The 25,186-nt window shown below is 40.5% G+C and overlaps 2 protein-coding genes across 2 annotated transcripts; both read left to right on the forward strand.

The window, feature by feature from the left end:
• Positions 1–1,650: 1,650 nt before the first annotated feature.
• On the forward strand, positions 1,651–8,673 carry LOC132592977 (vomeronasal type-2 receptor 26-like). The gene is made up of 8 exons (XM_060281289.1): positions 1,651–1,880; positions 2,776–3,067; positions 3,761–4,561; positions 5,394–5,621; positions 6,108–6,234; positions 6,700–7,594; positions 8,194–8,270; positions 8,612–8,673. The coding sequence occupies exons 1-8, from the start codon at positions 1,651–1,653 to the stop codon at positions 8,671–8,673; spliced, it is 2,712 nt and encodes a 903-aa protein (XP_060137272.1).
• Positions 8,674–10,722: 2,049 nt separating this feature from the next.
• Positions 10,723–18,145, forward strand: LOC118095612 (vomeronasal type-2 receptor 26-like). The gene is made up of 6 exons (XM_060281290.1): positions 10,723–10,796; positions 12,037–12,328; positions 12,929–13,729; positions 14,574–14,801; positions 15,697–15,823; positions 17,244–18,145. The coding sequence occupies exons 1-6, from the start codon at positions 10,723–10,725 to the stop codon at positions 18,143–18,145; spliced, it is 2,424 nt and encodes an 807-aa protein (XP_060137273.1).
• The last annotated feature ends 7,041 nt before the right edge of the window (positions 18,146–25,186 follow it).

A 25,186-nucleotide genomic window follows, 5' to 3' on the forward strand; every position in this document is an offset into this window, starting at 1 on the left:
TATTATATCATTTTATATAGAGTTTAGAATTTGGCTAGGAAAGAGGAAAGTGGGCTGCATATCAGATCTTTCTAACCCTTGGATTCAGCAAATGTTAATATATGGGCTAATCCAGTGTTTCCCAACCAGTGTGCCACCAGATGTTTTGGGACTACAACTCCCATCATCCCTAGCTAGCAAGACCAGTGGTCAGGAATGATGGGAGTTGTAGTCCCAAAACATCTGGAGGCACACTGGTTGGGAAACACTGGGCTAATCTACCTTCCTGTGTTGTGGTGATTGCCTGGGTGATGGGCCATTAGGAGAACAAGGGAAAGGGGGCTCTATATGAGACACAAAATAGTTGGGGCTACTCCCTCAATTGGTTGGAAGGACCATGCCTGGGTTTAGAGTTCAAAGTTTGCACTGATGCGACCTAGAAATAAAGCAGCAAGCTGGAGAAAGAGTCAGAGAGCAAAGTTTGAATGTCTGTTTGAATTCAAGGCTACAGCTAAGAGGAAAAAATCTAAAGACATTAGGGGTGTTACTACTGTGAACTCTCCCCCCCCCCATCATAGGCTCAGGAAGTATATAATGTGTAAATGAACCATATATCCTAAAAATGCCAAACTCTCTGCTGTGTCTCATTCCAAAAGGAAACGCAAAGCCTGGCTGAGTGCCTGAAGACCCGGGAATCTAACACCACTTAGAAACTGAGGTGGTGGGCAATAATCAGTATGTCTGCATTTAAATTATATTCCTATTTGTAAAGCACAAAGAAAGGGAAAGGGGAGAACAATAATGTATTTGTGTCACAACTGTTTAAATTTTGGCAAGGAAAAAAGTGACAAAAGGGGATAAGAAAAGGGAGATGCAAGAATAACAAGAAGTAAAATTGAGCATTGGCAATGAATTAAAAATTTGTTCTGTGTTGGAGAACACATTATTCCTGCTTCATTTTTTTTCCTCCACCATAAAAACTGGTGCTTTTCTCCCATCTATCAGCAAGACAAGTTGACCAACTAATGTGATTGCTCTACTTTCTGTGAACTTTGAATCAATGTAAGTAGCTTAAACCCCCCCTCCCATTGCATAGGATTCTTCTTTCCAGATCAGAATTTCAAGAGGCCAGTGTTATGATCAAACATGCTCATTTCCTCACTCTCTTGAGACCCTAGGGTTGCAATTCCTGTATTTCTTCTTCTTCTTCAAAATCTTATGCAGCTAAGAGGAAATAAAAAACTCCTGCTAAGAAAGACACACAAGTGACTATCTTCCCTATAATTATCAAAAGAACTATAATTAATGTTCCCACTGTTCGAACCACCTCATGGCCTTGCACAGTACACTATCAAAGCTAATTAGAAAGTCTGTGAAAGGTACTATAACTGAGGCTTTCAAAGTCTGGTGCCCTTCAACTGTTTTGGTTCATAACCCCAACACCTGCAGCTTGCTTTGACTGCTGTGAATTATGGTTGAAAGCATCTGAAGGATACAAGGTTGGAGGAGCCTGATAAAAATATATTACCTCCAGCAATCACAGCTAGACTTAGGAATCAGAGACCAGCAAGGATCCATCAATGTCATCGTTATTTTTTCCCCAGTTTTCACAGTCTACTTCCGTCTCAAAAGCTGTAATAGAACTAGGGACATCTTAGTGCATAGGGGAAAATGGTACCAAGGATGCTGCCATTATTGGTCTTGCTGCTGATTCTACTTCCTAATGCAATATGCAAACCTTCCATTGTTAAATGCCACATCCATGATCCACACACTCCACTTCATCAGTATCATCAGGAAGGAGACCTCATCCTTGGTGGCTTAGCCTCTCACAGCATCATCATCTCCATTTCAATAGCCTTCACTGAAAACCCCCCACCAACATTGCTGGAAGAGCTACAGTAAGAACTGGATGATTTCACTTATGCATTTTGATTCCTTCTTTGACACTGGAGTAATCAGTTTTAGAGGAGGGGTGGATAAACTGTGGCCATGCAGTGGTTGTTCGACTCCATCAGTTGCACTCATAATAATGGACAATGTTGGACAGCAGCATCTGGAGGGGCACAGTTCTGCACCCTTTTCCTAGAGGCAGAATTACTGTTTGGGTCAAAAGAGATGTGATGTGGGAGAAATGTGGTCAGGAGGATCTCCAATAGTTTGAAGAAAATGTTGCCACTTTCCCCACTGAGTTAAACATTCAGGTATCATATGAAGACATGTTATATTGCTGTGGAAATAACTGCATCAATTTTGCTTCAGGGCCCCAAGAGAGTGAAATAAGGGCAGGGCTTCTTCACAGATTAGGAAGCCAGCATTAAACATGTACATCAGGGACAATTGAATGTCTGTGTTCCCTTCCCATAGAATTTCCCCCTACATCTCCTTTCTACCATTGTAGGCGATGAAGTGGATCAATTGAAGTGATAGCTGTTCAATAGTTACCTTCCCAGCAAAAAAAGTTAAAGAAATTCAGTAATAAATAAAACTAATGAGAATGATGTAGAACTGTTTTGTGATCAATTTACATGGCCTTCTATTGGTATATGAAACTCTCTTTTTAGAGCGGTGCCTAAGAATTACCAGCACATCTTGGCCTACATCTCTTTTCTACCATTGTAGGTGATGAAGTGGATCAATTGAAGTGATAGCTGTTCAATAGTTTTCTCCCCTGCAACAAAACGTTAAATAAATGCAGGAATAAATAATACTAATGAGGATGATGTAGAATAGAGCTGTGATAAATTTACAAAGTGTTACATGGCCTTCTGCTAGTATATGAAACTCTCTTTTTAGAGCGGTGCCTAAGAATTATCAGCACATCCTGGCCTTGCAATTTGCAGTGAAGGAGATCAACGAAAACCCTCAGCTCTTACCCAATGTCACTTTAGGCTTCCGCATCTATGACAGCTATTTCAATGCCAAATGGACCTCTCATGCCACAATGTTGCTCATATCCACTCTGGAAACATTTGTCCCCAACTACATCTGTGACATCAAGAAAAACTTGATAGCCATCATTGGGGGACTGGACTCCCAAATTTCCCTTCAAGTGGCAACAATCTTGGATATCTATAAGGTTCCACAGGTGAGAGAGAGATATCTTTGATATGTCATGAGAGCTCTACACAACCAGATAAAGGTAAAGGTAAGGGGGCCCCTGACCCTTAGGTCCAGTCGTGACCGACTCTGGGGTTGCACGCTCATCTCGCATTATTGGCTGAGGGAGCCGGCGTATAGCTTCCAGGTCATGTGGCCAGCATGACGAAGCCGCTTCTGGCAAACCAGAGCAGCGCATGGAAATGCTGTTTACCTTCCCACTGTAGCGGTACCTATTTATCTACCTGCATTTTGACGTGCTTTCGAACTTCTAGGTTGGCAGGATACACAACCAGATAGGTTTGGATAAATAAATGTGCAGATTTCATATAATCAGGTGGGCCATACTAAGGACAGATCCAAGATAAGAAACAGTCTTGATAGCACATATATTTTTTGCTTCAGATATCCCTTTTGGCCTAGTCATTACCTGATTTATAATAACAGCAGATTGGCAGGTGAGTGTCTCTTGGCTTAGCAAAAATAGCATGCACAGGCCAAATGGTGAGGATTGGAAGGCCCAATTCGAAGTTGCCCCAATGTTGCTCTTAATACACAAATCTAATATATTAAAGTTATTGCTGCTTCTGTCTCTTTCTCCTCCTACCAAAACTATGTTTAGCTCATATATGGCCCTGCTCCAGTGATGAATGATAAAACCCCAGGCCTTTTCTTCTACCAGATGGTGCCCAAAGAAACCCGCCAGTATAAGGGGATCCTGTCTTTGCTTCTGCATTTCAGGTGGATATGGATTGGGATCCTTACCTTCTATGATGAGAATGCAGAAAGATTTGTGCAAACTGTGGTTCCCATTTTTTCGGAGAGCGGCATCTGTTTTGCCTTCATAGAAAGAAGTCAGAAATATACATATGTCACAGAAATTAACAATATGTTTAAACTGGGGGCAAAAATACATGACAAAATAAATGATAGCAAAGCTAATGTAGTGTTGGCTTATGGAGAATCATACGCTCTGGCATTTTTTCGATGGTTGCCTTACCTATCAGAACTGGAACAAAGTTCAAAGACTACAAAAGGTAAAGTGTGGATTATGACAGCCCAGGTGGAGCTCACTTCTTTTGTCTTTCAACGGACTTGGGATACAGAAATACTCCATGGGGTTCTCTCATTCACAACTCACTCGAATGATCCACCAGGATTTCGACAATTTGTCCAGAGCAAAACCCCTTCCAGCCCTAAAGGAGATGGCTTCATTTTGGACTTCTGGCAACAGGCATTTGGCTGTGTGTTTCCAAATCGAGTTGTTGGCAGTGTGACAGGAGATATTTGCACTGGGCAAGAGAATCTGGAAAATATTCCTGGTCCTTTCTTTGAAATGTCTATGACCAGCCACAGCTACAACATCTACAATGCTGTCTATGCTGTGGCCCATGCTTTACATGCCATGTCTATTTCCCGAGTCAAAGACAGACCAGTAATGATCAATGGAGGGATGAAGTTTCAGAACCAACATCTGTGGCAGGTAATGGGCTGAACACTGTTCCTGAATTAGCTTCAGAAGCCTTTGGTTTTATACCCTTGTTAATTGTCACTTTTTCTATGCAACCACAGCAGGGGTCAGCAATGTGGATGCAGAAATGCTCTTGAAATCTTTCATAGGAGCCACCAAAGCCACCTCTTCAATTCACTGCCCTTTGGTGATGAGATAGTCGCTTTATCTATATTCAAATGCACATAGTGACAAATGGGAACATCTCCACATGCTTTTCTCGGTTCAAATTCAGCCTACTCGGTTCAAATTCAGCCTAAACCTTCACTATATTCATTTACACACCTGCTTAAAACCTATTTGTTTAGGAAAGCCTACCCAGTTACATGGGTGTTGACGTATTTTAATCTCCTTTCATTTCTTGAGAATTTTAATTACTTTAAAAGTTTCCTTCAACTATTCATACCCTCTTAGATGAGCACGGGGCTGATTTCCCATTTACCTCTGAAATTGGAGTATCAAAGGAATAATATATCATATTTTGTAGCATAGCATATAAAGTCTATAGAGAGCAAAGTGATATATTTTAGACAACAAAATGAACAGAGCATCCACTTTCTGTTAATAAAGTTTTTCAAGACTGTGTGTTGATTTCCTGTGGGAGATCTTAAGAATCTGTAATTTGAAATGAACTTCCAAATGTGAGAAAGTCTTGGCTTAAATCTCATATATATAAAAATAGAGGGAAAGAAAGCTGCTTTCCTCCAATGTGGATATTTGGAAACCTGCCATGAAAGTAAAAGTCATGATTGTCCCTTGCTGAATTAAAACCTTTTCTCTACTTTTTCTTTTTTTTTCAATATAGCTCCATCATTTTCTGAGGGGTATCTCATTTAACAACAGCGCAGGGGATAAGATTTCCTTGGACCAGAATGGGGAGATACTAGCTGGATTTGATATTAACAATTGGATAATTTCCTCCAACCAATCCTTTCAGAGAGTGAAGGTAGGAGGGGTGGATTCCCTGGCTCCTCCACAGCAAGCCTTGACCATCAATGAAGGAGCCATAAAATGGCACCATTGGTTTAACCAGGTAGGATGCAACCATCAGCTATTTGTCATTTTGAACATTTTGAAATAACATGCAAATATAATTTCATTGTACATTTTTCAGCCTTATAAAATTGGTTTAAAGATAGCACAAGCTATGAATTAATGTTATAAGCTAAATTCACAGTTTCTATACTGATTCCAGGTACACTCAAAGTGAATATGTTAAGTGGCAACTTGAAGAAGTATATTACAGAGCATACAGAGTCAGAGCTCTTATTATAGAGGATACCAAAATTACCACTAAACACAACAGTAACTGCAAAAAACAACAATTTATTGGAGTTTGCACATTGAGTCACTGGGAAATGTCAAAAAGGAGTCCAAATGTAATTGAAATAAGCTGTTTAGTGAATTTCTGAAATGAATGTTGTTCTATTGCAAATCCCTTTTAAGAAAGAGCTTAATCCCCCTTTTAGCTATTCTTTGAGTCCACTTATTTTATATATCTCTTTCATACGTGTATTAGACAGCGCCTAACTCTGTATGCACTGAGAGCTGCCACCCTGGTTTTTGCAGGAAGGTGAAGGAGGGGGAAGCATTTTGCTGCTACGATTGCATCCCATGTCCAGAGGGGAAGATTTCAGACCAGGAGGGTAAGAAATTTAGTGTATATATTTATAGCTTGTTTCCTCTGATCAAGAACATGCATATGAAATCTTGCATTCACCAAGATTTCTTTTGACAGTTCATGAAATATTGAGAAATCCTGCTGAAGAGGGACATAATGAGTGTGTGTGTGTGTGTGTGTGTGAGAGAGAGAGAGAGAGAGAGAGAGAGAGAGAAATTGTAAATGGTTCCAGTTGCATTCAAAGTGAATATGTTAACTGACAACTTGAAGAAGTGAATCCTAAACGGATTTTGACGATATTGAATAAATTGTTATGAGTTTGGAGGAACATTCTGGATAAATCCCTGGTTAACACTGCAATTCTGGGAATCCAGCCAGATGATTGTTCGGAAGTCCTTGTATGCTTTTTTATTCATTTTAATTATGTATTTGCAAGCAGTGGCATGTCGCTCATATTTTTGGGATTAAGAACCATGTCTTTCTTTCTCAGACATGAATGACTGCTATGAATGTGAAGATGAAAAGTATCCAAACAAACATAAGAATATATGTATTGCCAAGCATACAACTTTCTTGTCCTTTGAAGAACCTCTGGGCCTCAGCTTAGCCTGTTCGGCTCTTTCCTTTGCTCTCATTACAGCACTGGTGCTGGAAATATTTGTGAAGCACAGGGACACTCCTGTTGTGAAAGCCAACAACCGGGACCTCACCTACGCTCTGCTCATCTCCCTCTTGCTTTGCTTCCTTTCTGCGTTACTCTTCATTGGACATCCTGACAACGTGACGTGTCTCCTCCGACAAACTGTTTTTGGCATCATCTTCTCAGTGGCTGTTTCTTGTGTTCTGGCAAAAACCATCACTGTGGTTCTGGCTTTCATGGCCACAAAACCAGGATCCAGGATGAGGAGGTGGGTAGGGAAAGGACTGGCAAACTCTATTGTCCTCTCCTGCTCCCTTATCCAAGTAGTCATCTGCACTCTATGGCTGGTGATCTCTCCTCCATTCCCTAATGCTGACATGAAGTCAGTGGCTGAAGAAATTGTACTGGAGTGCAATGAGGGGATGGTGACCTTCTTTTACTGTGTCTTGGGCTACATGGGCTTCCTAGCTTTGGTCAGTTTCACTGTGGCTTTCCTTGCCCGAAAATTACCTGACAGTTTCAACGAAGCCAAGTTCATCACTTTCAGCATGTTGGTCTTTTGCAGTGTTTGGTTATCCTTTGTTCCTGCCTACATGAGCTCAAAGGGGAAATACATGGTGGCTGTGGAGATCTTCTCTATCTTAGCCTCCAGTGCTGGGTTGTTGGGTTGCATCTTTTCCCCAAAATGTTACATTATTTTGCTGAGGCCTGAGCTGAACAGTAGGGAAAACCTAATAAGAAGAAAATGCTGAAGAAATCAAAGTTTTGTTTCATTGGCTATAATATTTAGTTCAGGGATTTGTATGTATCTCTGGAGAGAAGCACCCAGAAACCTCAACCATATTCAGCTATTCCAGATCCACTGTATCTTTTCCTCTGCTCACTGGGAAGTTTGCATTTGTTATTTTTATATGTCGGCACTGTACTATTCTGCCCTCAGTAGCAGAGATGAAAAATTTTACCCTCTCTAATCCAATCTTATTTTTCTGCTTGAGCTGTGTTAATATACATCCTGCCCCACTCTAATGGGGTTTTTAAAGATAAGTCTGTGGAAATCCTATAAAAACTGAACATAAAAACAGTCACAAAATATAAGCACTGAGTACTGAAAGGTTTATGAAGGACATGTTCTGTCCCCCCTCCCCCCTTGCTTTCTTCAATTCATTAAATCTGACAGATAATCTGGATAAAAATGTTTTGCCATCACATCCATACCAAGGAAGACTCAGGACACTACTTTAAGTTGGGGGAAAGGCTATATTCATTAAATATAACATTAAGGAAAGCTTATTATAATGATTTGCCCTTAGCAGCCGAGATAAACAATTACCACGACCACAGGACCACATCAAAGAAAGTGAAAGAGCTAAATAAATTCCCAGCTAATTTAAAGGGAAATAAATATGTCAAACACTCAATACGTAGTTATTTCAGATTCCAATCATTTTGGGTTGGGCTGGATTCCTGTGGTTTTTTGTCCAATGATGACCTCTGCTTATTGACAATCTGCTCAAAAAGCAAATAATAATAAAAAGAGAAGAAACAAAAGATAAAGCTGGAGAGTTTCATGAGGAAGGATGGGAGAATGGGAAGCTTTTGGGGGTTGATTCCCACCCCCCTCAATGCCAGATGGCTTCATTCTTGCTCTTGATTGTTTTCATCTTCAGGTTGCTTGCCTCTCTGTAGTCAGAGCCTGGATAAATGCTTCTGTGTTGTTGCATTTTCAAACTGTTTTTAGCAGTGAAATTATAAATGTGTACAGGTCAGATGGAGTACCAGCAATTCTCCGGTTGTGTAGAGTATGTGTTCTGCATCATTACATGAATCAGTAGTCTCACATAAGCCTGTTCCACCTCTGTTCCACAACCTTTCAGGCCCAAAAATGATGCATGTGTCAGCTGTCAGAAGTCCATCAGGCACAGGCAAAATTCTCGCCGCCTGTACACTTAATTGCAACCAGGAATGACTTGGGCAGGGAGGGTCTCATAAAGGCCTCATGGGTTGATTGCTGATGTGCTAGGTTTGGTAGTAAGTTGGAAGTGTACCAAATAAGAGACCAACACCAACTTATCACATTGACAGAAGAGGCTGGCTTTCTTTCAGCCAGAACTCAGTTCTATCACCTCTTGGGTGGAGGCATTCATGCAGAGTTTCACGACCTCTTTTTCTTGAAAAATAGCACTGAAAAGGGGCACTGGGCTGTGTCCTTGGTGGCACATCATTTTATTGACAACTGAACTGAACAATAGGGATTGGATCTGAGCACTAGGTTATCAATGAGAAAGCGAGACAGATCTTTTGAGCCAATAGGAATGAGAAACCTCAAATGAGTTGGGGATAGGGAAACAGGCGTCCAGCACATCCTTCACTGTAGATGAAGAAGGTCAGGAGACCCATTTGAACTCCACATTAACACCTTCGTGCATGGTAGGAGGATCCCCCTTGGAGAATTTTGGGGTCATATTATACTACATGTAATCAAATAAAATACCTATATGAGGATTTGCTACTTTCAAATATGCCTTATTCTAATGGTATACAATCATTCATTGTACATAAACAGCTCATAGTCTGCCATTTCATGTTCTTGTTGTTCTATATTTTACCATTCAATATTACATCATTTTATATACTGTTATGAATTTGGGCTGGGACAGGCTGCATGTTAGATTCTTTTAACCCCTGGATTCAGCAAGCGTTAAAATATAAGCTAGGCTACCTTCCTGTGTTGAGGTGATTGCCTGGGTGATGGGCCATTAGGAGAACAAGGGAAAGGGGGCTCTATGTGACACACAAAATGGTTGGGGCTACTCCCTCAATTGGTTGGAAGGACAAAACCTGGGTTCAGAGTTCAAAGTTTGCACTGATGTGACCTGGAAATAAAGCAGCAAGCTGGAGAAAGAGTCAGAGAGCAATGTTTGAATGTCTGTTTGAATCCAAGGCTACAGCTAAGAGGAAAGAAACTAAAGACATTAGGGGTGTTAATGCTGTGGAAACCCCCCCGGATTGAATACTTTCAGTTTAAGTACTCCGCGGACCCGTCTGGAACGAATTAATCCACTTTCCATTGCTTTCAATTGGAAAGTTCGCTTCAGGTTAAGCACGATTCAGGTTAAGTACAAACTTCCGGAACCAATTGTGTACTTAAACCACTGTATAATGTGTAAATAAACCACATATCCCAAAAATGCCAAAAACTCTGCTCTGCCTCATTCCAAAAGGAAACGCAAAGCCTGGCTGAGCACCCGAAGACCCGGGAATCTAACACCACTTAGAGATTGAGGGGGTGGGCAATAATCAGTATGTCTGCACTTAAATTATATTCCTATTTGTAAAGCACAAAGAAAGGGAAAGGGGAGAATAATAATGTATTTGTGTCACAACTGTTTACATTTTGGCAAGGAAAAAGTGACAAAAGGAGATGAGGAAAGGGAGATGCAAGAATAACAAGAGGTAAAGTTGAGCAATGCCAATGAATTAAAAATTTGTTCTGTAGTGGAGAAGACATTATTCACACTTCATTTTTGTTTCTCCAGCATTAAAGCTGGTGCTTTTCTCCCATCTATTGGCAAGACAAGTTGACCAACTAATGTGATTGCTCTTCTTTCTGTGAACTTTGAATCAATGTAAGTAGCTTAAGACCCCCCCCTCCCATTGCATAGGATTCTTCTTTCCAGATCAGAATTTCAAGAGGCCAGTGTTATGATCAAACATGCTCATTTCCTCACTCTTTTGAGACCCTAGGGTTGCAATTCCTGTATTTCTTCTTCTTCTTCTTCAAAATCTTATGCAGCTAAGAGGAAATAAAAACTCCTGCTAAGAAAGACACACAAGTGACTATCTTCCCTTTAATTATCAAAAGAACTATAATCAATGTTCCCACTGGTCAAACCACCTCATGGACTTGCACAGTACACTATCGAAGCTAATGAGAAAGTCTGTGAAAGGTACTATAACTGAGGCTTTCAAAGTCTGGTGGCCTTGGACTGTTTTGGTTCCTAACCCCAACACCTGCAGCTTGCTTTGAATGCTGTGAATTATGGTTCAAAACATCTGATGGATACAAAGTGGAGGAGCCTGATAAAAATATATTACCTCCAGCAATCACAGCTAGACTTAGCAATCAGAAACCAGAAAGGATCCATCAGTGTCATCATTATTTTCCCCCCAGTTTTCACAGTCTGGGTTTCAGAAATATGAGCAGACTAAAAGGCCAACTAGGTCAGACTACTTCAGTCTCAAAAGCTGTAATAGAACTAGGCGCATCTTAGTGCATAGGGGGAAATGGTACCAAGGATGCTGCCATTATTGGTCTTGCTGCTGATTCTACTTCCTAATGCAATATGCAAACCTTCCATTGTTAAATGCCACATCCATGATCCACACACTCCACTTCATCAGTATCATCAGGAAGGAGACCTCATCCTTGGTGGCTTAGCCTCTCACAGCGTCATCATCTCCATTTCAATAGCCTTCACTGAAAACCCCCCACCAACATTGCTGGAAGAGCTACAGTAAGAACTGGATAATTTCACTTATGCATTTTGATTCCTACTTTGACACTGGAGTAATCAGTTTTAGAGGAGGGGTGGATAAACTGTGGCCATGCAGTGGTTGTTTGACTCCATCAGTTGCACTCATAATAATGGACTATATTGGACAGCAACATCTGGAAGGCCAGAGTTCTGCACCCTTGTCCAAGAGGCAGAATTACTGTTTGGGTCGAAAGAGATGTGATGTGGGAGAAATGTGGTCAGGAGGATCTCCACTAGTTTGAAGAAAATGTTTCCACTTTCCACACTGAGTTAAACATTCAGGTATAATATGAAGACATGTTATATTGCTGTGGAAAAAACTGCATCACTTTTGCTTCAGGGCCCCAAGAGAATTAAATAAGGACAAGACTTCTACACAGATTAAGAAGGCAGCATTAAACATGTACATCAGGGACAATTGAATATCTGTGTTCCCTCCCAATTGAATTTTCCCTACATCCCTTTTATACCATTGTAGACGAAGAGGTGGATCAATTTAAGTGATAGTTGTTCAATTGTTACCTCCCCAGTAAAAAACCATTAAAGAATTTCAGGAATGAATAAAACTAATGAGGATGATGTAGAACTGTGTTGTGATAAATTTACAAAGTGTTATATTGCCTTGTGATAGAATATGAAACTTTCTTTTTAGAGTGGTGCCTAAGAATTATCAGCACATCCTGGCCTTGCAATTTGCAGTGAAGGAGATCAACAAAAACCCTCAGCTCTTACCCAATGTCACTTTAGGCTTCCGCATCTATGACAGTTATTTCAATGCCAAATGGACCTCTCATGCCACAATGTTGCTCATATCCACTCTGGAACCATTTGTCCCCAACTACATCTGTGACATGAAGAAAAACTTGATAGCCATCATTGGGGGACTGGACTCCCAAATTTCCCTTCAAGTGGCAACAATCGTGGATATCTATAAGGTTCCACAGGTGAGAGGGAGATATCTCTGATATGTCATGGGAGCTCGACACATCCAGATAGATTTGGATAAATAAATGTGCAGATTTCATATAATCAGGTGGGCCATACTAATGACAGATCCAAGGTAAGAAACAGTCTTGATAGCACACAGGGCCGGCTCTAGGGGCGCCATGCGGTGGAGCCGTGTGGAAACTGTGCTGCTTGCTGCGCCGGCCCACCAGCCGCGGCAAAAAACTGAGCGGGGCGAAGGCGCCAGAGCGAACTCCGCCCCACGGCGCCAGGGCGCCCGCCGTGCTTGAGACGGCCCTGATAGCACATATGTTTTTTCTTCATATATCCATTTTGGTCTAGTCATTACCTGATTTATAAGAACAGCTGATTGGCAGGTGAGTGTCGTTGGCTTAACAAAAATAGCATGCACACCAAAAAATAAAGGAATGTTATCCCCAGTTGGAAATTGCCCCACTGATGCTTGTAATACACAAATATAATATCTAAAAGTTATTGTTGCTTCTGTCTCTTTCTCCTCCTATCACAACTATGTTTAGCTTATATATGGCCCTGCTCCAGTGATGAATGATAAAACCCCAGGCCTTTTCTTCTACCAGATGATGCCCAAAGAAACCTGCCAGTATAAGGGGATCCTGTCTTTGCTTCTGCATTTCAGGTGGATATGGATTGGGATCCTTACCTTCTATGATGAGAATGCAGAAAGATTTGTGCAAACTGTGGTTCCCCTATTTTCCCAGAGTGGCATCTGTTTTGCCTTCATAGAAAGAAGTCACAAACCTACTTATGTCACTGAAATTAACAATATGTTTAAACTGGGGGCAAAAATACATGACAAAATAAATTTTAGCAAAGCCAATGTAGTCTTGTTTTATGGAGAATCATACACTCTGGCATTTTTTCGATGGTTGCCTTACCTATCAGAACTGGAACAAAGTTCAAATACCCCAAAAGGCAAAGTGTGGATTATGGCAGCCCAGGTGGAGCTCACTTCTTTTGTCTTTCAACGGACTTGGGATACAGAAATCCTCCATGGGGTTCTCTCATTCACAACTCACTCGAATGATCCACCAGGATTTCGACAATTTGTCCAGAGCAAAAACCCTTCCAGCCCAAAAGGAGATGGCTTTATTTTGGACTTCTGGCAACAGGCATTTGGCTGTGTGTTTCCAAATCGAGTTGTTGGCAGTGTGACAGGAGATATTTGCACTGGGCAAGAGAATCTGGAAAATATTCCTAGTCCTTTCTTTGAAATGACTATGACAAGCCACAGCTACAACATCTACAATGCTGTCTATGCTGTGGCCCATGCTTTACATGCCATGTCTATTTCCCAAGTCAAAGACAGACCAGTAATTCTCAGTGGAGGAATGAAGTTTCAGAATCAACATCTGTGGCAGGTAATGGGCTGAACACTGTTCCTGAAATAGCTTCAAAAGCCTTTGGTTTTATACCCTTGTTAATTGTCACTTTTTCTATGCAACCACAGCAGGGGTCAGCAATGTGGATGCAGAAATGCTCTTGAACTCTTTCATAGGAGCCACCAAAGCCACCTCTTCAATTCACTGCCCTTTGGTGATGAGATAGTCGCTTTATCTCTATTCAAATGCACATAGTGACAAATGGGAACATCTCCACATGCTTTTCTCGGTTCAAATTCAGCCTACTGGACTTCCCTTCCTATTGACATCAGACAGAAACCTTCACTGTATTCATTTACCCACCTGCTTAAAACCTATTTGTTTAGGAAAGCCTACCCAGTCACATGGGTGTTGACGTATTTTAATCTCCTTTCATTTCTTGCAAATTTTAATTACTTTAAAAGTTTCCTTCAACTATTCATACCCTCTTAGATGAGCATGGGGCTGATTTCCCATTTACCTCTGAAATTGGAGTATCAAAGGAATAATATATCATATTTTGTAGCATAGCATATAAAGTCTATAGAGAGCAAAGTGATATATTTTAGACAACAAAATGAACAGAGCATCCACTTTCTGTTAATAAAGTTTTTCAAGACTGTGTGTTGATTTCCTGTGGGAGATCTTAAGAATCTGTAATTTGAAATGAACTTCCAAATGTCAGAAAGTCTTGGCTTAAATCTCATATATATAAAAATAGAGGAAAAGAAAGCTGCTTTCCTACAATGTGGATATTTGGAAACCTGCCATGAAAGTAAACGTCATGATTGTCCCTTGCTGAATTAAAACCTTTTCTCTACTTTTTCTTTCTTTTTCAATCTAGCTCCATCATTTACTGAGGGGTATCTCATTTAACAACAGCGCTGGGGATAAGATTTCCTTGGACCAGAATGGGGAGATACTAGCTGGATTTGATATTAACAATTGGATCGTTTCCTCCAACCAATCCTTTCAGAGAGTGAAGGTAGGAGGGGTGGATTCCCTGGCTCCTCCACAGCAAGCGTTGACCATCAATGAGGGAGCCATAAAATGGCACCATTGGTTTAACCAGGTAGGATGTAACCATCAGCTATTTGTCATTGTGAACATTTTAAAATAACATGCAAATATTATTTCATTGTACATTCTTCAGCCATATAAAATTGGATTAAAGGTAGCACAAGCTATGAATTATAAGCTAAATTCACAGTCTCTATACTGATTCCAGTTACAAGTGAATATGTTAACTGACAACTTGAAGAAGTGAATACTAAACAGATTTTGATGATATTGAATATATTGTTATGAGTTTGGAGGATCAGTTTCGATGAAACCCTGGTTCACATTACAATTCTGGGGTTCTGCATCAGTGAGGAAAGAATAAATAAAGGGAAGTTTGCTGAACTAGTTCGTCAAGGTAATGGCTTTGACAGGCTAGTTAAGATCTACGGATTGCAGGTATAAATATTTCAGTTTAAAAAGGGCCCATATGTCAATTTTCAGCACTTTATAAACTGTGGTTCTTTTTACAAAATTGGTTTAAAGTTTTTTCACATTTGTACACTTCACAATGCAGATAATGCATGCCATGTTTCAATGTTTTAGAATAGCAGGTGTATAACTTTGTGGCTTAATTTGCAGTAGGCAAACCACCACAACCCTTTAATGTCACTTTAGCAGAAAGAGGTGTGCATACAGAGTCAGAACCCTTATTATAGAAGATACTAAAATTACTACTATGCACAACAGTAATGGCAAAAAACAACAATTTATCGGAGTTTGCACATTGAGTCACTGGGAAATGTCAGAAAATGAGTCCAAATGTAATTGAAACAAGCTATCAAGTGAATTTCTGAAATGAATGTTGTTGTTCTATTGCAAATCCCTTTTAAGAAAGTGCTTAATCTCCCCTGTTAGCTTTTCTTTGAGTCCTCTTATTTTATATATCTCTTTCATACATGTATTAGACAGCGCCTAACTCTGTATGTACTGAGAGCTGCCACCCTGGTTTTTGCAGGAAGGTGAAGGAGGGGGAAGCATTTTGCTGCTACGATTGCATCCCATGTCCAGAAGGGAAGATTTCGGACCAGAAGGGTAAGAAATTTAGTGTATATATTTATAGCTTGTTTCCTCTAATCATGAACATGCATATGAAATCTTGCATTCACCAAGATTTCTTTTGACAGTTCATGAAATATTGAGAAATCTTGCTGAAGAGGGACATAATGAATGTGTGTGTGTGTGAGAGAGAGAGAGAGAATTAATTTGTAATTGGTTCCAGTTACACTCAAAGTAAATATGTTAACTGACAATTTGAAGATTTGAATCCTAAATGGATTTTGATGATATTGAGTATATTGTTATGAGTTTGGAGTATCAGTCTGGATGAAACCCTGAATAACACTGCAATTCTGGGGACCCTGCCAGATGGGTGCGGTATAAATAAATTGTTGTTGTTGTTGTTGTTGTTGTTGTTGTTTGTGATTGTGGATGTTGAATGCTGTTAATAAGGAAGAATCTTATCCACCACATTGAACGGAAAAACTATTAAGTAGATTTTCAGATGAGCCAGGAGGTTTTCTTACAGCTGGAAATATGCTGTGGTTGAGACCGGGATAGGGGGTGGAAGAGGTACTTAGGATATAATGGCATGAAGGCTATTCAGCTTGGTCACAATAACTGAAAACCCAGCCTAATTTAAGATAATGAAAAGGGTGGTGTAACCCCAACACTTTTTTAAAAGCTTGTTTTCTCTCTGATCAGCTTTGGCTAGCTCAAGAAGCAGCAGACCTGCTCACAAATGCTGCACTTTATTCCGTATAAATGTCAGGATTGCATTACGCCATCATATTGGCAAAGTATTGGTCCCTAAATGTGAAATCATATTCTACAGCAGTCCTTGAAATCTGTTTTGACACTTTGGATACAGTTGGCTGAATCCTTGTCACTTGCACATATTTCTACACATAATTCATTTGATTTGTTAAAAACTAAATCCTGCATTTTCTCGTAAAATGTGTTTAGGCTTACTTTTTTTTCTTCTTACAAACAATATTTGAATGTGCATTTAATTTCTCGTAACATATTTAAACATGTATTTTCATGCTCTTAAATTTCAAAGAATTGTGCCGTAATGTTTGGAGAAGTGTGAAAGACCTAAATCCAGAAAACAGTTGAAAGGTGTTGATTAAGTCCTCAAATGTCAAAATTTCCAAAGACTGAATTACACAAATACTCCTTAATTAGGGAGTTAGTAAATGTGAGCAACTAGAACAGTGACAGGTTAATTTGAGTTGGCTTCAGAGCCAGAGAACAGAAAGTATCTTTGTGGCCTTGCATTTTGCCTCAATCAGTATTCTACATCAGATAGGTGAGAAGGGCATAGTTCCATCATTTTCAATCTGCATTGTTTGGAAGTCCTTGTATGATTTTTAATTCATTTTAATTATGTATTTGCAAGCAGTGGCATGTTGCTCATATTTTGGGGATTAAGAACCATGTCTTTCTTTCTCAGACATGAATGACTGCTATGAATGTGAAGATGAAAAGTATCCAAACATACATAAGAATATATGTATTGCCAAGCATACAACTTTCTTGTCCTTTGAAGAACCTCTGGGCCTCAGCTTAGCTTGTTCGGCTCTTTCCTTAGCTTTCATTACAGCACTGGTGCTGGAAATATTTGTGAAGCACAGGGACACTCCCATTGTGAAAGCCAACATCCGGGACCTCACCTACGCTCTGCTCATCTCCCTCTTGCTTTGCTTCCTTTCTGCATTACTTTTCATTGGATATCCTGACAAGGTGACGTGTCTCCTCCAACAAACTGCTTTTGGCATCATCTTCTCAGTGGCCGTTTCATGTGTGCTGGCAAAAACCATCACTGTGGTTCTGGCTTTCATAGCCACAAAACCAGGATCCAGAATGAGGAAATGGGTGGGGAAGGGACTGGCAAACTCTATTGTCCTCTCCTGCTCCCTTATCCAAGCAGTCATCTGCACTCTATGGCTGGTGATCTCTCCTCCATTCCCTAATGCTGACATGAAGTCGGTGGCTGAAGAAATTGTACTGGAGTGCAATGAGGGGACGGTGACCTTCTTTTACTGTGTCTTGGGCTACATGGGATTCCTAGCTTTGGTCAGTTTCACTGTGGCTTTCCTTGCCCGGAAATTACCTGACAGTTTCAACGAAGCCAAGTTCATCACTTTCAGCATGTTGGTCTTTTGCAGTGTTTGGTTATCCTTTGTTCCTGCCTACATGAGCTCAAAGGGGAAATACATGGTCTCTGTGGAGATCTTCTCTATCTTAGCCTCCAGTGCTGGGTTGTTGGGTTGCATCTTTGCCCCCAAGTGTTACATAATCATTCTGAGGCCAGAGCTGAACAATAGGGAACAGCTAATAAGAAGAAAATCCTGAACTAATCAAATGTCTGTGTCGTTGGCTATAATATCTAGTAAAGTCATTTCTATGTATCCGTGAAAAAAGCACCCAGAATCCTTTTCAGACTACCATCCCTCAGAATTTAACCCTCCTATGCTGTCAGTCGGAAAGTGGAAATGAGATGGTGTGTCTCCTTTCCCTGCCCGCTCCCAACTTAATTAGAATTTTTAAAACACCAATTAAATTTTAGCCCTACCCATGAATTGCTCTGAGGATGGATGCAAGGTAGGGCAGTAGTTTCCCTCAGCCAGCCCTATCCAGGGCCCCAGATTGCACCCCCAAATCAGGTAGGCTGTTCAGGTGCCCACTGTGCATATCTACTGCCTACAAATCTCCACTACTTGCCCTCTTTCAACACACTGAGCACCCCATATTCAGCAATTCCATATCTACTTCATCTTTTCCTCTGCTCACTGTGAACTCTGCACTTGTTGTTCTTAGGCCTCGGCACTGTGCAATTGTGTGATGCTCTTTCCCACAACTTGTCCGCACTAGAGATGAACAATTTTACCCCGTCTAATCCCATCTTTTTTTTTTTTACATGTGGCTATGTTAATGTACATCCTGCCCCGCTCCAGTGGAGATTTTTAGGATAAGTTGGTGGAAATCCCTTAAAAACTGCACATAAAAACAGTCACAGAATATAAACCCTCAGTACTATAAGTTTTTGTCATTGCAATAATAATAATAATAATAATAATAATAATAATAATAATAATAATAATTTATTATTTATATCCCGCCCATCTGGCTGGGTTTCCCCAGCCACTCTGGGCAGCTTCCAACAGAAATATTAAAATACAATAATTTATTAAACATTAAAAGCTTCCCTAAACAGGGCTGCCTTCAGATGACAAACCTAGACAGCATCTTTAAAAGCAGAGACATCACCTTGCCGACAAAGGTCTTTATAGTTAAAGCTATGGTTTTCCCAGTAGTGATGTATGGATGTGAGAGCTGGACCATAAAGAAGGCTGGTCGCCAAAGAATTGATGCTTTTGAATTATGGTGCTGGAGGAGACTCTTGGGGTCACATTATGAAACATCTAATGAAACAAAAATTTTCTACAAGGATCTGCTACCTTCAAATATTACTCTTTCTAATGGTATAAAATCATTGACCGTACATGAATAACCTATATTCTGCTACTTCTTCTTGCTTCATGTGCAATATAGCTTTTAACATTATATTATTTTATATACTCTTATGAATTTGGGCTTCGATGGGGGGAAGTAGGCTGCATGTCAGATCCTTCTAACCCCAGGATCGAGCAAGTGTTAAAATATAAGCCAGCTACCTTCCTGTGTTGAGGTGATTGCCTGGGTGATGGGCAAAGGAAAGGGGGCTCTATGTGAGACAGGAAATGGTTGGGGCCCCTCCCTCAATTGGTTGGAAGGACAAAGCCTGGGTTTAGAGATGAAAGTTTGCACGTGCTAAACAACGCTCTACTCTTTTACACTGGCCTGCCCCACCCGAGACTTTTAACAGAGTTACAGCTTCATTAGAATATTCACCTTATACTGAAAAAATCATTAAGTTGATACGGAAACACTGACACATCCTTTGGAATGTGCCAGGTTGCTCGGATTTCCCTTTGATAGGACTTAAACGGACTAATTGTCTTAAGAACTTATTAGCGCATACAGATGTTAACAGACTATCTTGCACCCGTATCTCTGGGGGTCCTGGGGGTCATTTTAAATGTGGGAGGTGTCCCACTTGCCTCTGGCCTTGCAAACTAAGGTGATTTATAATGAAAAGACGAAATTCAAGTTTGTTATTAACCATTTCAGCACATGCCAAACTAAAGAGGTAGTATATTTAATCAGATGCCCATGTAACTTATTTTATATAGGTTCAACTACTCGGTCTGTGGGAATACGAATTGGTGAACACCGATCCCGCATTAGGAATGCAGTCCTGGAAGCACCCCTGGCTGAGCATTTTTTAGCCAACAATCATTCAGACTCGGACTTGCTGTACACCGTGTTGTGGATTAATAGGAGGAAGGGGAATGCTAAACGAGATTATGTTAGATTATTAAGACAGAAAGAATCACAATTTATTTTCATGTTCAAAACGCTCCATCCAGAAGGATTGAACTCTGAGTTTGATTTGAGTTGTTTCATTTAATTAGATTACTTTCAGGATCTTGAGGTGCATGTTACTTTAAAATTCCATTAGCCTTGGTTGACTAGGGTGTGACCTGTGGTGTTATTGTATATTAAGCTCTTTATTCCTTGCGTCAGGCAGCAGGGGTTACATATGAGTATGACCCCTGTTCTGCAGAGTACACGCAAGTACTAGGTATGTTGTATCTTTGTTTTATTGTTGAATCTTCCTGTATTTTTGCATTGTGAAAATAATATGGACTGTATAGCCCATGCCGGCTATTGACCTGATTATAATGTATGATTTAATAGTATGTATGACATGATTATTGACTTATACTTATTTGATTTATTTTAGTTATAAAACTGAAGAAGCATTAACCGAAACAGATGATTACCCTGGATCACTGTCTGTGGTTAACTACAGGTTAAAACAGTTATATTTTGCCCAAGAACTGGTAGACGTGTTGCCTCCTTTTCTCAGCATTTAGATCATATACAGATAGATAGATAGATAGATAGATAGATAGATAGATAGATGATAGAGATACACACACACAAAAACACAGACACAGACACAGACACACACACACACACACACAGGAAAAGGACCCCTGACAGTTAAGTCCAGTCGCGAATGACTCTGGGGTTGTGGTGCTCATCTCGCTCTATAGGCCGAGGGAGCCGGCGTTCATCCACAGACAGTTTTTCCAGGTCATGTGGCCAGCATGACTAAGTATGTTTTTATTTCATCTAAGCTGCATGAGATTTTGATTTCAATGATAAGCAATGAGGAAAAAACCCCACTGGAAATACAACCCTTTGGTCTCAACAGAGGGATGAAATCAACTTGTTTGATCAAAACACTGGCCTCTTGAAATTCTGACATGGAAAGACAAAACCTAGGGAGTTGAGGAGCTTTCCACTACATAGATTGCATTCAAAGTTCACATGAAAGAACAATGACATTAGTTGGTGTCCTTGTCTTGCCAAGGGATGAGAGAAAAGCACCAGCTTTTATGCTGGAGAAACTAAAATCAGACAGGGGTAATGTCTCTGCCAAAATGGAAACACATTTCGAATTCGTTGGCAGGGCTCAATATTACCCCTTTTTGTTATTCTTGCGTCTCCCTTTCCTTATCACATTTTGTGACTACGTTCCTTGCAAAAATGTAAAAAGATGTGCCAGGAAGTCGTTATTAAATTTCCCTTCCCTTTCTTTGTGTTTTACAAATGGGAATATAATTTAAGGGCAGACATACTCATTCTTGTACTCCACCCCAATCTCTAAGTGGTGTGAGATTTCCGTGCTTTAAGCGCTCACCCAGGCTTTGTGTTTTCATTTGGAAGGGGGCACAGCAGAGACTGTGGCATTTTTAGAATATATGGTTTATTTGCATAGATATATGAGCTCCCGTTGTTCGGTCCCAGCTCCTGCCAACCTAGCAGTTCGAAAGCACGTCAAAGTGTAAGTAGATAAATAGGTACCACCCTGGCAGGAAGATAAACGGTGTTTTCGTGCGCTGTTCTCGTTTCGTCAGAAGCGGCTTAGTCATGCTGGCCACATGACCTGGAAAAACTGTCTGTGGATGAACGCCGGCTCCCTTGGCCTATAGAGCGAGATGAGCACCACAACCCCAGAGTCATTCGCAACTGGACTTAACTGTCAGGGTTCCTTTACCTATACGTGTGTGTGTCTGTCTATCTATCTATCATCTATCTATCTATCTATCTATCATCTATCTATCATCTATCTATCTATCTATCTATCTATCTATCTATCTATCTATGATCTAAGCCTATGATGGAGGTGTTCACAGCATTAACTCCCTAAAGGGTCTAAATTGTAGTCTTGAATTAAAAAAGACATCAAACATTGCTCTGTCAGTCTTTCTCCAGCTTGCTGATTTATTTCTAGGTTGCATCACTGAAAACTCTCAACTCTAAACCCAGGCTTTGTCCTTCCAACCAATTGAGGGAGGAGCCCCACCCATTTACTGTCTCACATAGAGCCCCCTTTCCTTTGTTCTCCTAATGGCCCATCACCTAGGCAATCACCTCAACACAGGAAGGTAGCCTGGCTTATATCTTAACACTTGCTGGATAGAGGAGTTAGAAGGATGCCACATGCAGCCTTCCCCTTTATTTAATTTCCTTCGTATTAATGGACCCCTATCATTCAGTTCAGGCCTCCACAACATAATGTAGTCCAGATGTACAAATATGGAATGGAGGGAGGGAGGGAGGGAGGGAGGGAGAGGATATGTAGTTAATAGCAATACGATTTTTGGCTATGCTATTGTTTTGATGCCCAGGAAGTGTTAGTCGATTCATGTACACATAATTTACCCATAGACCTCTAAAAACATGCACAGAGAGAGATGGATCTCTTTTGTGAGTCAAACACATGGGGCCATGAAAATGTGCCTAAACAGTTTTTAACTCAGAAAATCACAACACCGACAATTTCAAAAGCAAACTTTTATTAAAAGTTGGGTATGGGAAAATATGGTTTCAGCCACTACGTTATAATCAATGCAATGTAATACTTTTGTTGGTGAATTTTAATTCTAATATTCTAATTCATTCATACTCCTTAATCTGGAGAGACAAGAGTTCCTTCAAAGTGGAATGAAAGTGGTGAATCATAACCCTTACAGGTGAAACTCGGGAAATTAGAATATCGTCGAAAAGTGCATTTATTTCAGTAACGCAACTTAAAAGGTGAAACCAATGTATGAGATAGATGCATGACATGGAAAGCAAGATATGTCAAGCCTATATTTGTTTTAATTGTAATTATTTGTCGTTCGGCGGGTCAATTATAAATCGAATGTAATTAATGAAATGTAATAGCGATGTTTATTGTTGTATTATTGTAACTATTTGTTTTATTACTGTGGAATTCCCAAAAGAAAGCATTTGTAAAAATTAAAAGAAAAAGAAAAAATAATAAGTTGCATTACTGAAATAAATGCACTTTTCAACGATATTCTAATTTTCTGAGTTTCACCTGTAGTTGCAGAAGCCCCTATGGTGTGAACCACTCATGGGAAACCCCACAGGATCACTAGGAGGGGCCCCCTCTTCCTGCCAATTGCCACCAAGGATCCAGCCCAAAGCCCCTTCTCAGTGCTTTCTTTTTAAAATAGGTGTCAGAACTCTGCATGAACGCCTGTTTTGTTCTCTTAAAATGGCAATGGCAGCCTCCTGAGAGGTGCCGGAGCTGAGTTTCGGTGAGTTCTGGCTGGAGAAAAAGCTCAGCCTCTTCTTTCACTTGTGTTAGTATCCTGCCAATCTACCACCAAATCTAGCACATCAGCAACCAACCCACAAGGCCTTTATGAGTGCCTGCCTTAATTGGTTGCAATTAAGTGTACAGGCGGTGAGCATTTTGCTTGTGCCTGATGGACCTGTGACTGCCGATACACGCATCATTTTTGGCCCTGAAAGGGTGTGGAACAGGGCGGAACAGGTTTACATGAGACTACTGATTCATGTAATGACCCGGAACACATAATCCACACAACCGGAGAATTGCTATTACAATCATACCTCGGTTTAAGTATGCCTCGGTTTGAGTATTTTTAGTTTAAGTACTCCATGGACCTGTCTGGAACGGATTAATCCACTTTCCATTACTATCAATGGGAAAGTTTGCTTCAGGTTAAGTATGCTTCAGGTTAAGTACAGACTTCCGGGACCAATTGTGTTTGTAAACCGAGGCACCACTGTACTCCATCTGACCTGTACACATTTATTATTACACAACTAAAAAACATTTGAAAATGCAACAACACAGAAGCATTTATCTAGGTTCTGACTACTGAAAGTCAAGCAACCTGAATATTAAAACAAGCAACAGCAAGAATGTCAGCTGGCATTGAGGGGGGGGGACAACCCCCAAAAGCTTCCCATTCTCTCTCCCCCTTTCCTTGTCCAATTCTCCAGCTTTATCTTTTTTTCTTCTCTTTTTATTTTTCTTCTCTTTTTGAACATATTGCGAAGAAGCAGATATCATTATTGGACTCAAAACCAGTGAAATCCAGCCAAACCCAAAGTGGAATCTGAAATAATTACATTTTGGGTGTTTGACGTATTTCCCTTTAAATTAGCTGGTAATTTATTTCGCTCTTTCCCTTTCTGTAATATGGTCATGGAAATTGTCCATCTCTGCTGCTAAGGGCTGAGAAGAGAAGACTCCCTGGAAAAGACCCTGATGTTGGGGAAGATGGGGGGCACAAGGAGAAGGGGACGACAGAGGATGAGATGGTTGGAGAGTGTTCTCGAAGCTACCAACATGAGTCTGACCAAACTGTGGGAGGCAGTGGAAGACAGGAGTGCCTGGTGTGCTCTGGTCCATGGGGTCACGAAGAGTCAGACACGACTAAACGACTAAACAACAGCAAGCTGCTAAGGGCAGATTGTTATAATAAATTTTCCTTAATGTTACATTTAATGAACATACCGTAAGCTTTCTTCCCAACTTAAAGTGGTGCCTTGGTATTTGTGTGATGGCCAAACATTTTTACCCAGATTAACTTTCAGATTTACAGTTTTGAAGAAAGCAAGGAGAAAGAAAAAGGATAGGGGAGGTCCTTCAGAAACCTTTTAGTACTCAGTGACTGTTTCTATGTTCAGTTTTTAAAGGATTTCTACAGACTTATCCTACAAAATCTCCACTGGAATGGTGGAGGGATGTACATTAACAGGGTAAAATGGTTCATCTCTGCTGCTAAAAAGTCACGGGAAAGCATGAGGTCAGAATACTACAGTGCCTAAGAATGCCAAATGCTGAGTTGACCGTGAGCAGAGGAAAAGATACAGTGGATCTGGAATAGCTGAATATGGGAGGTTGAGGTTTCTGGGTGCTTCTTATCAGGGATACATACAAATCCCTGAACC

This window comes from Zootoca vivipara, chromosome 13 (genome assembly GCF_963506605.1).
Source record: "Zootoca vivipara chromosome 13, rZooViv1.1, whole genome shotgun sequence".
NCBI lineage: Eukaryota > Metazoa > Chordata > Lepidosauria > Squamata > Lacertidae > Zootoca > Zootoca vivipara.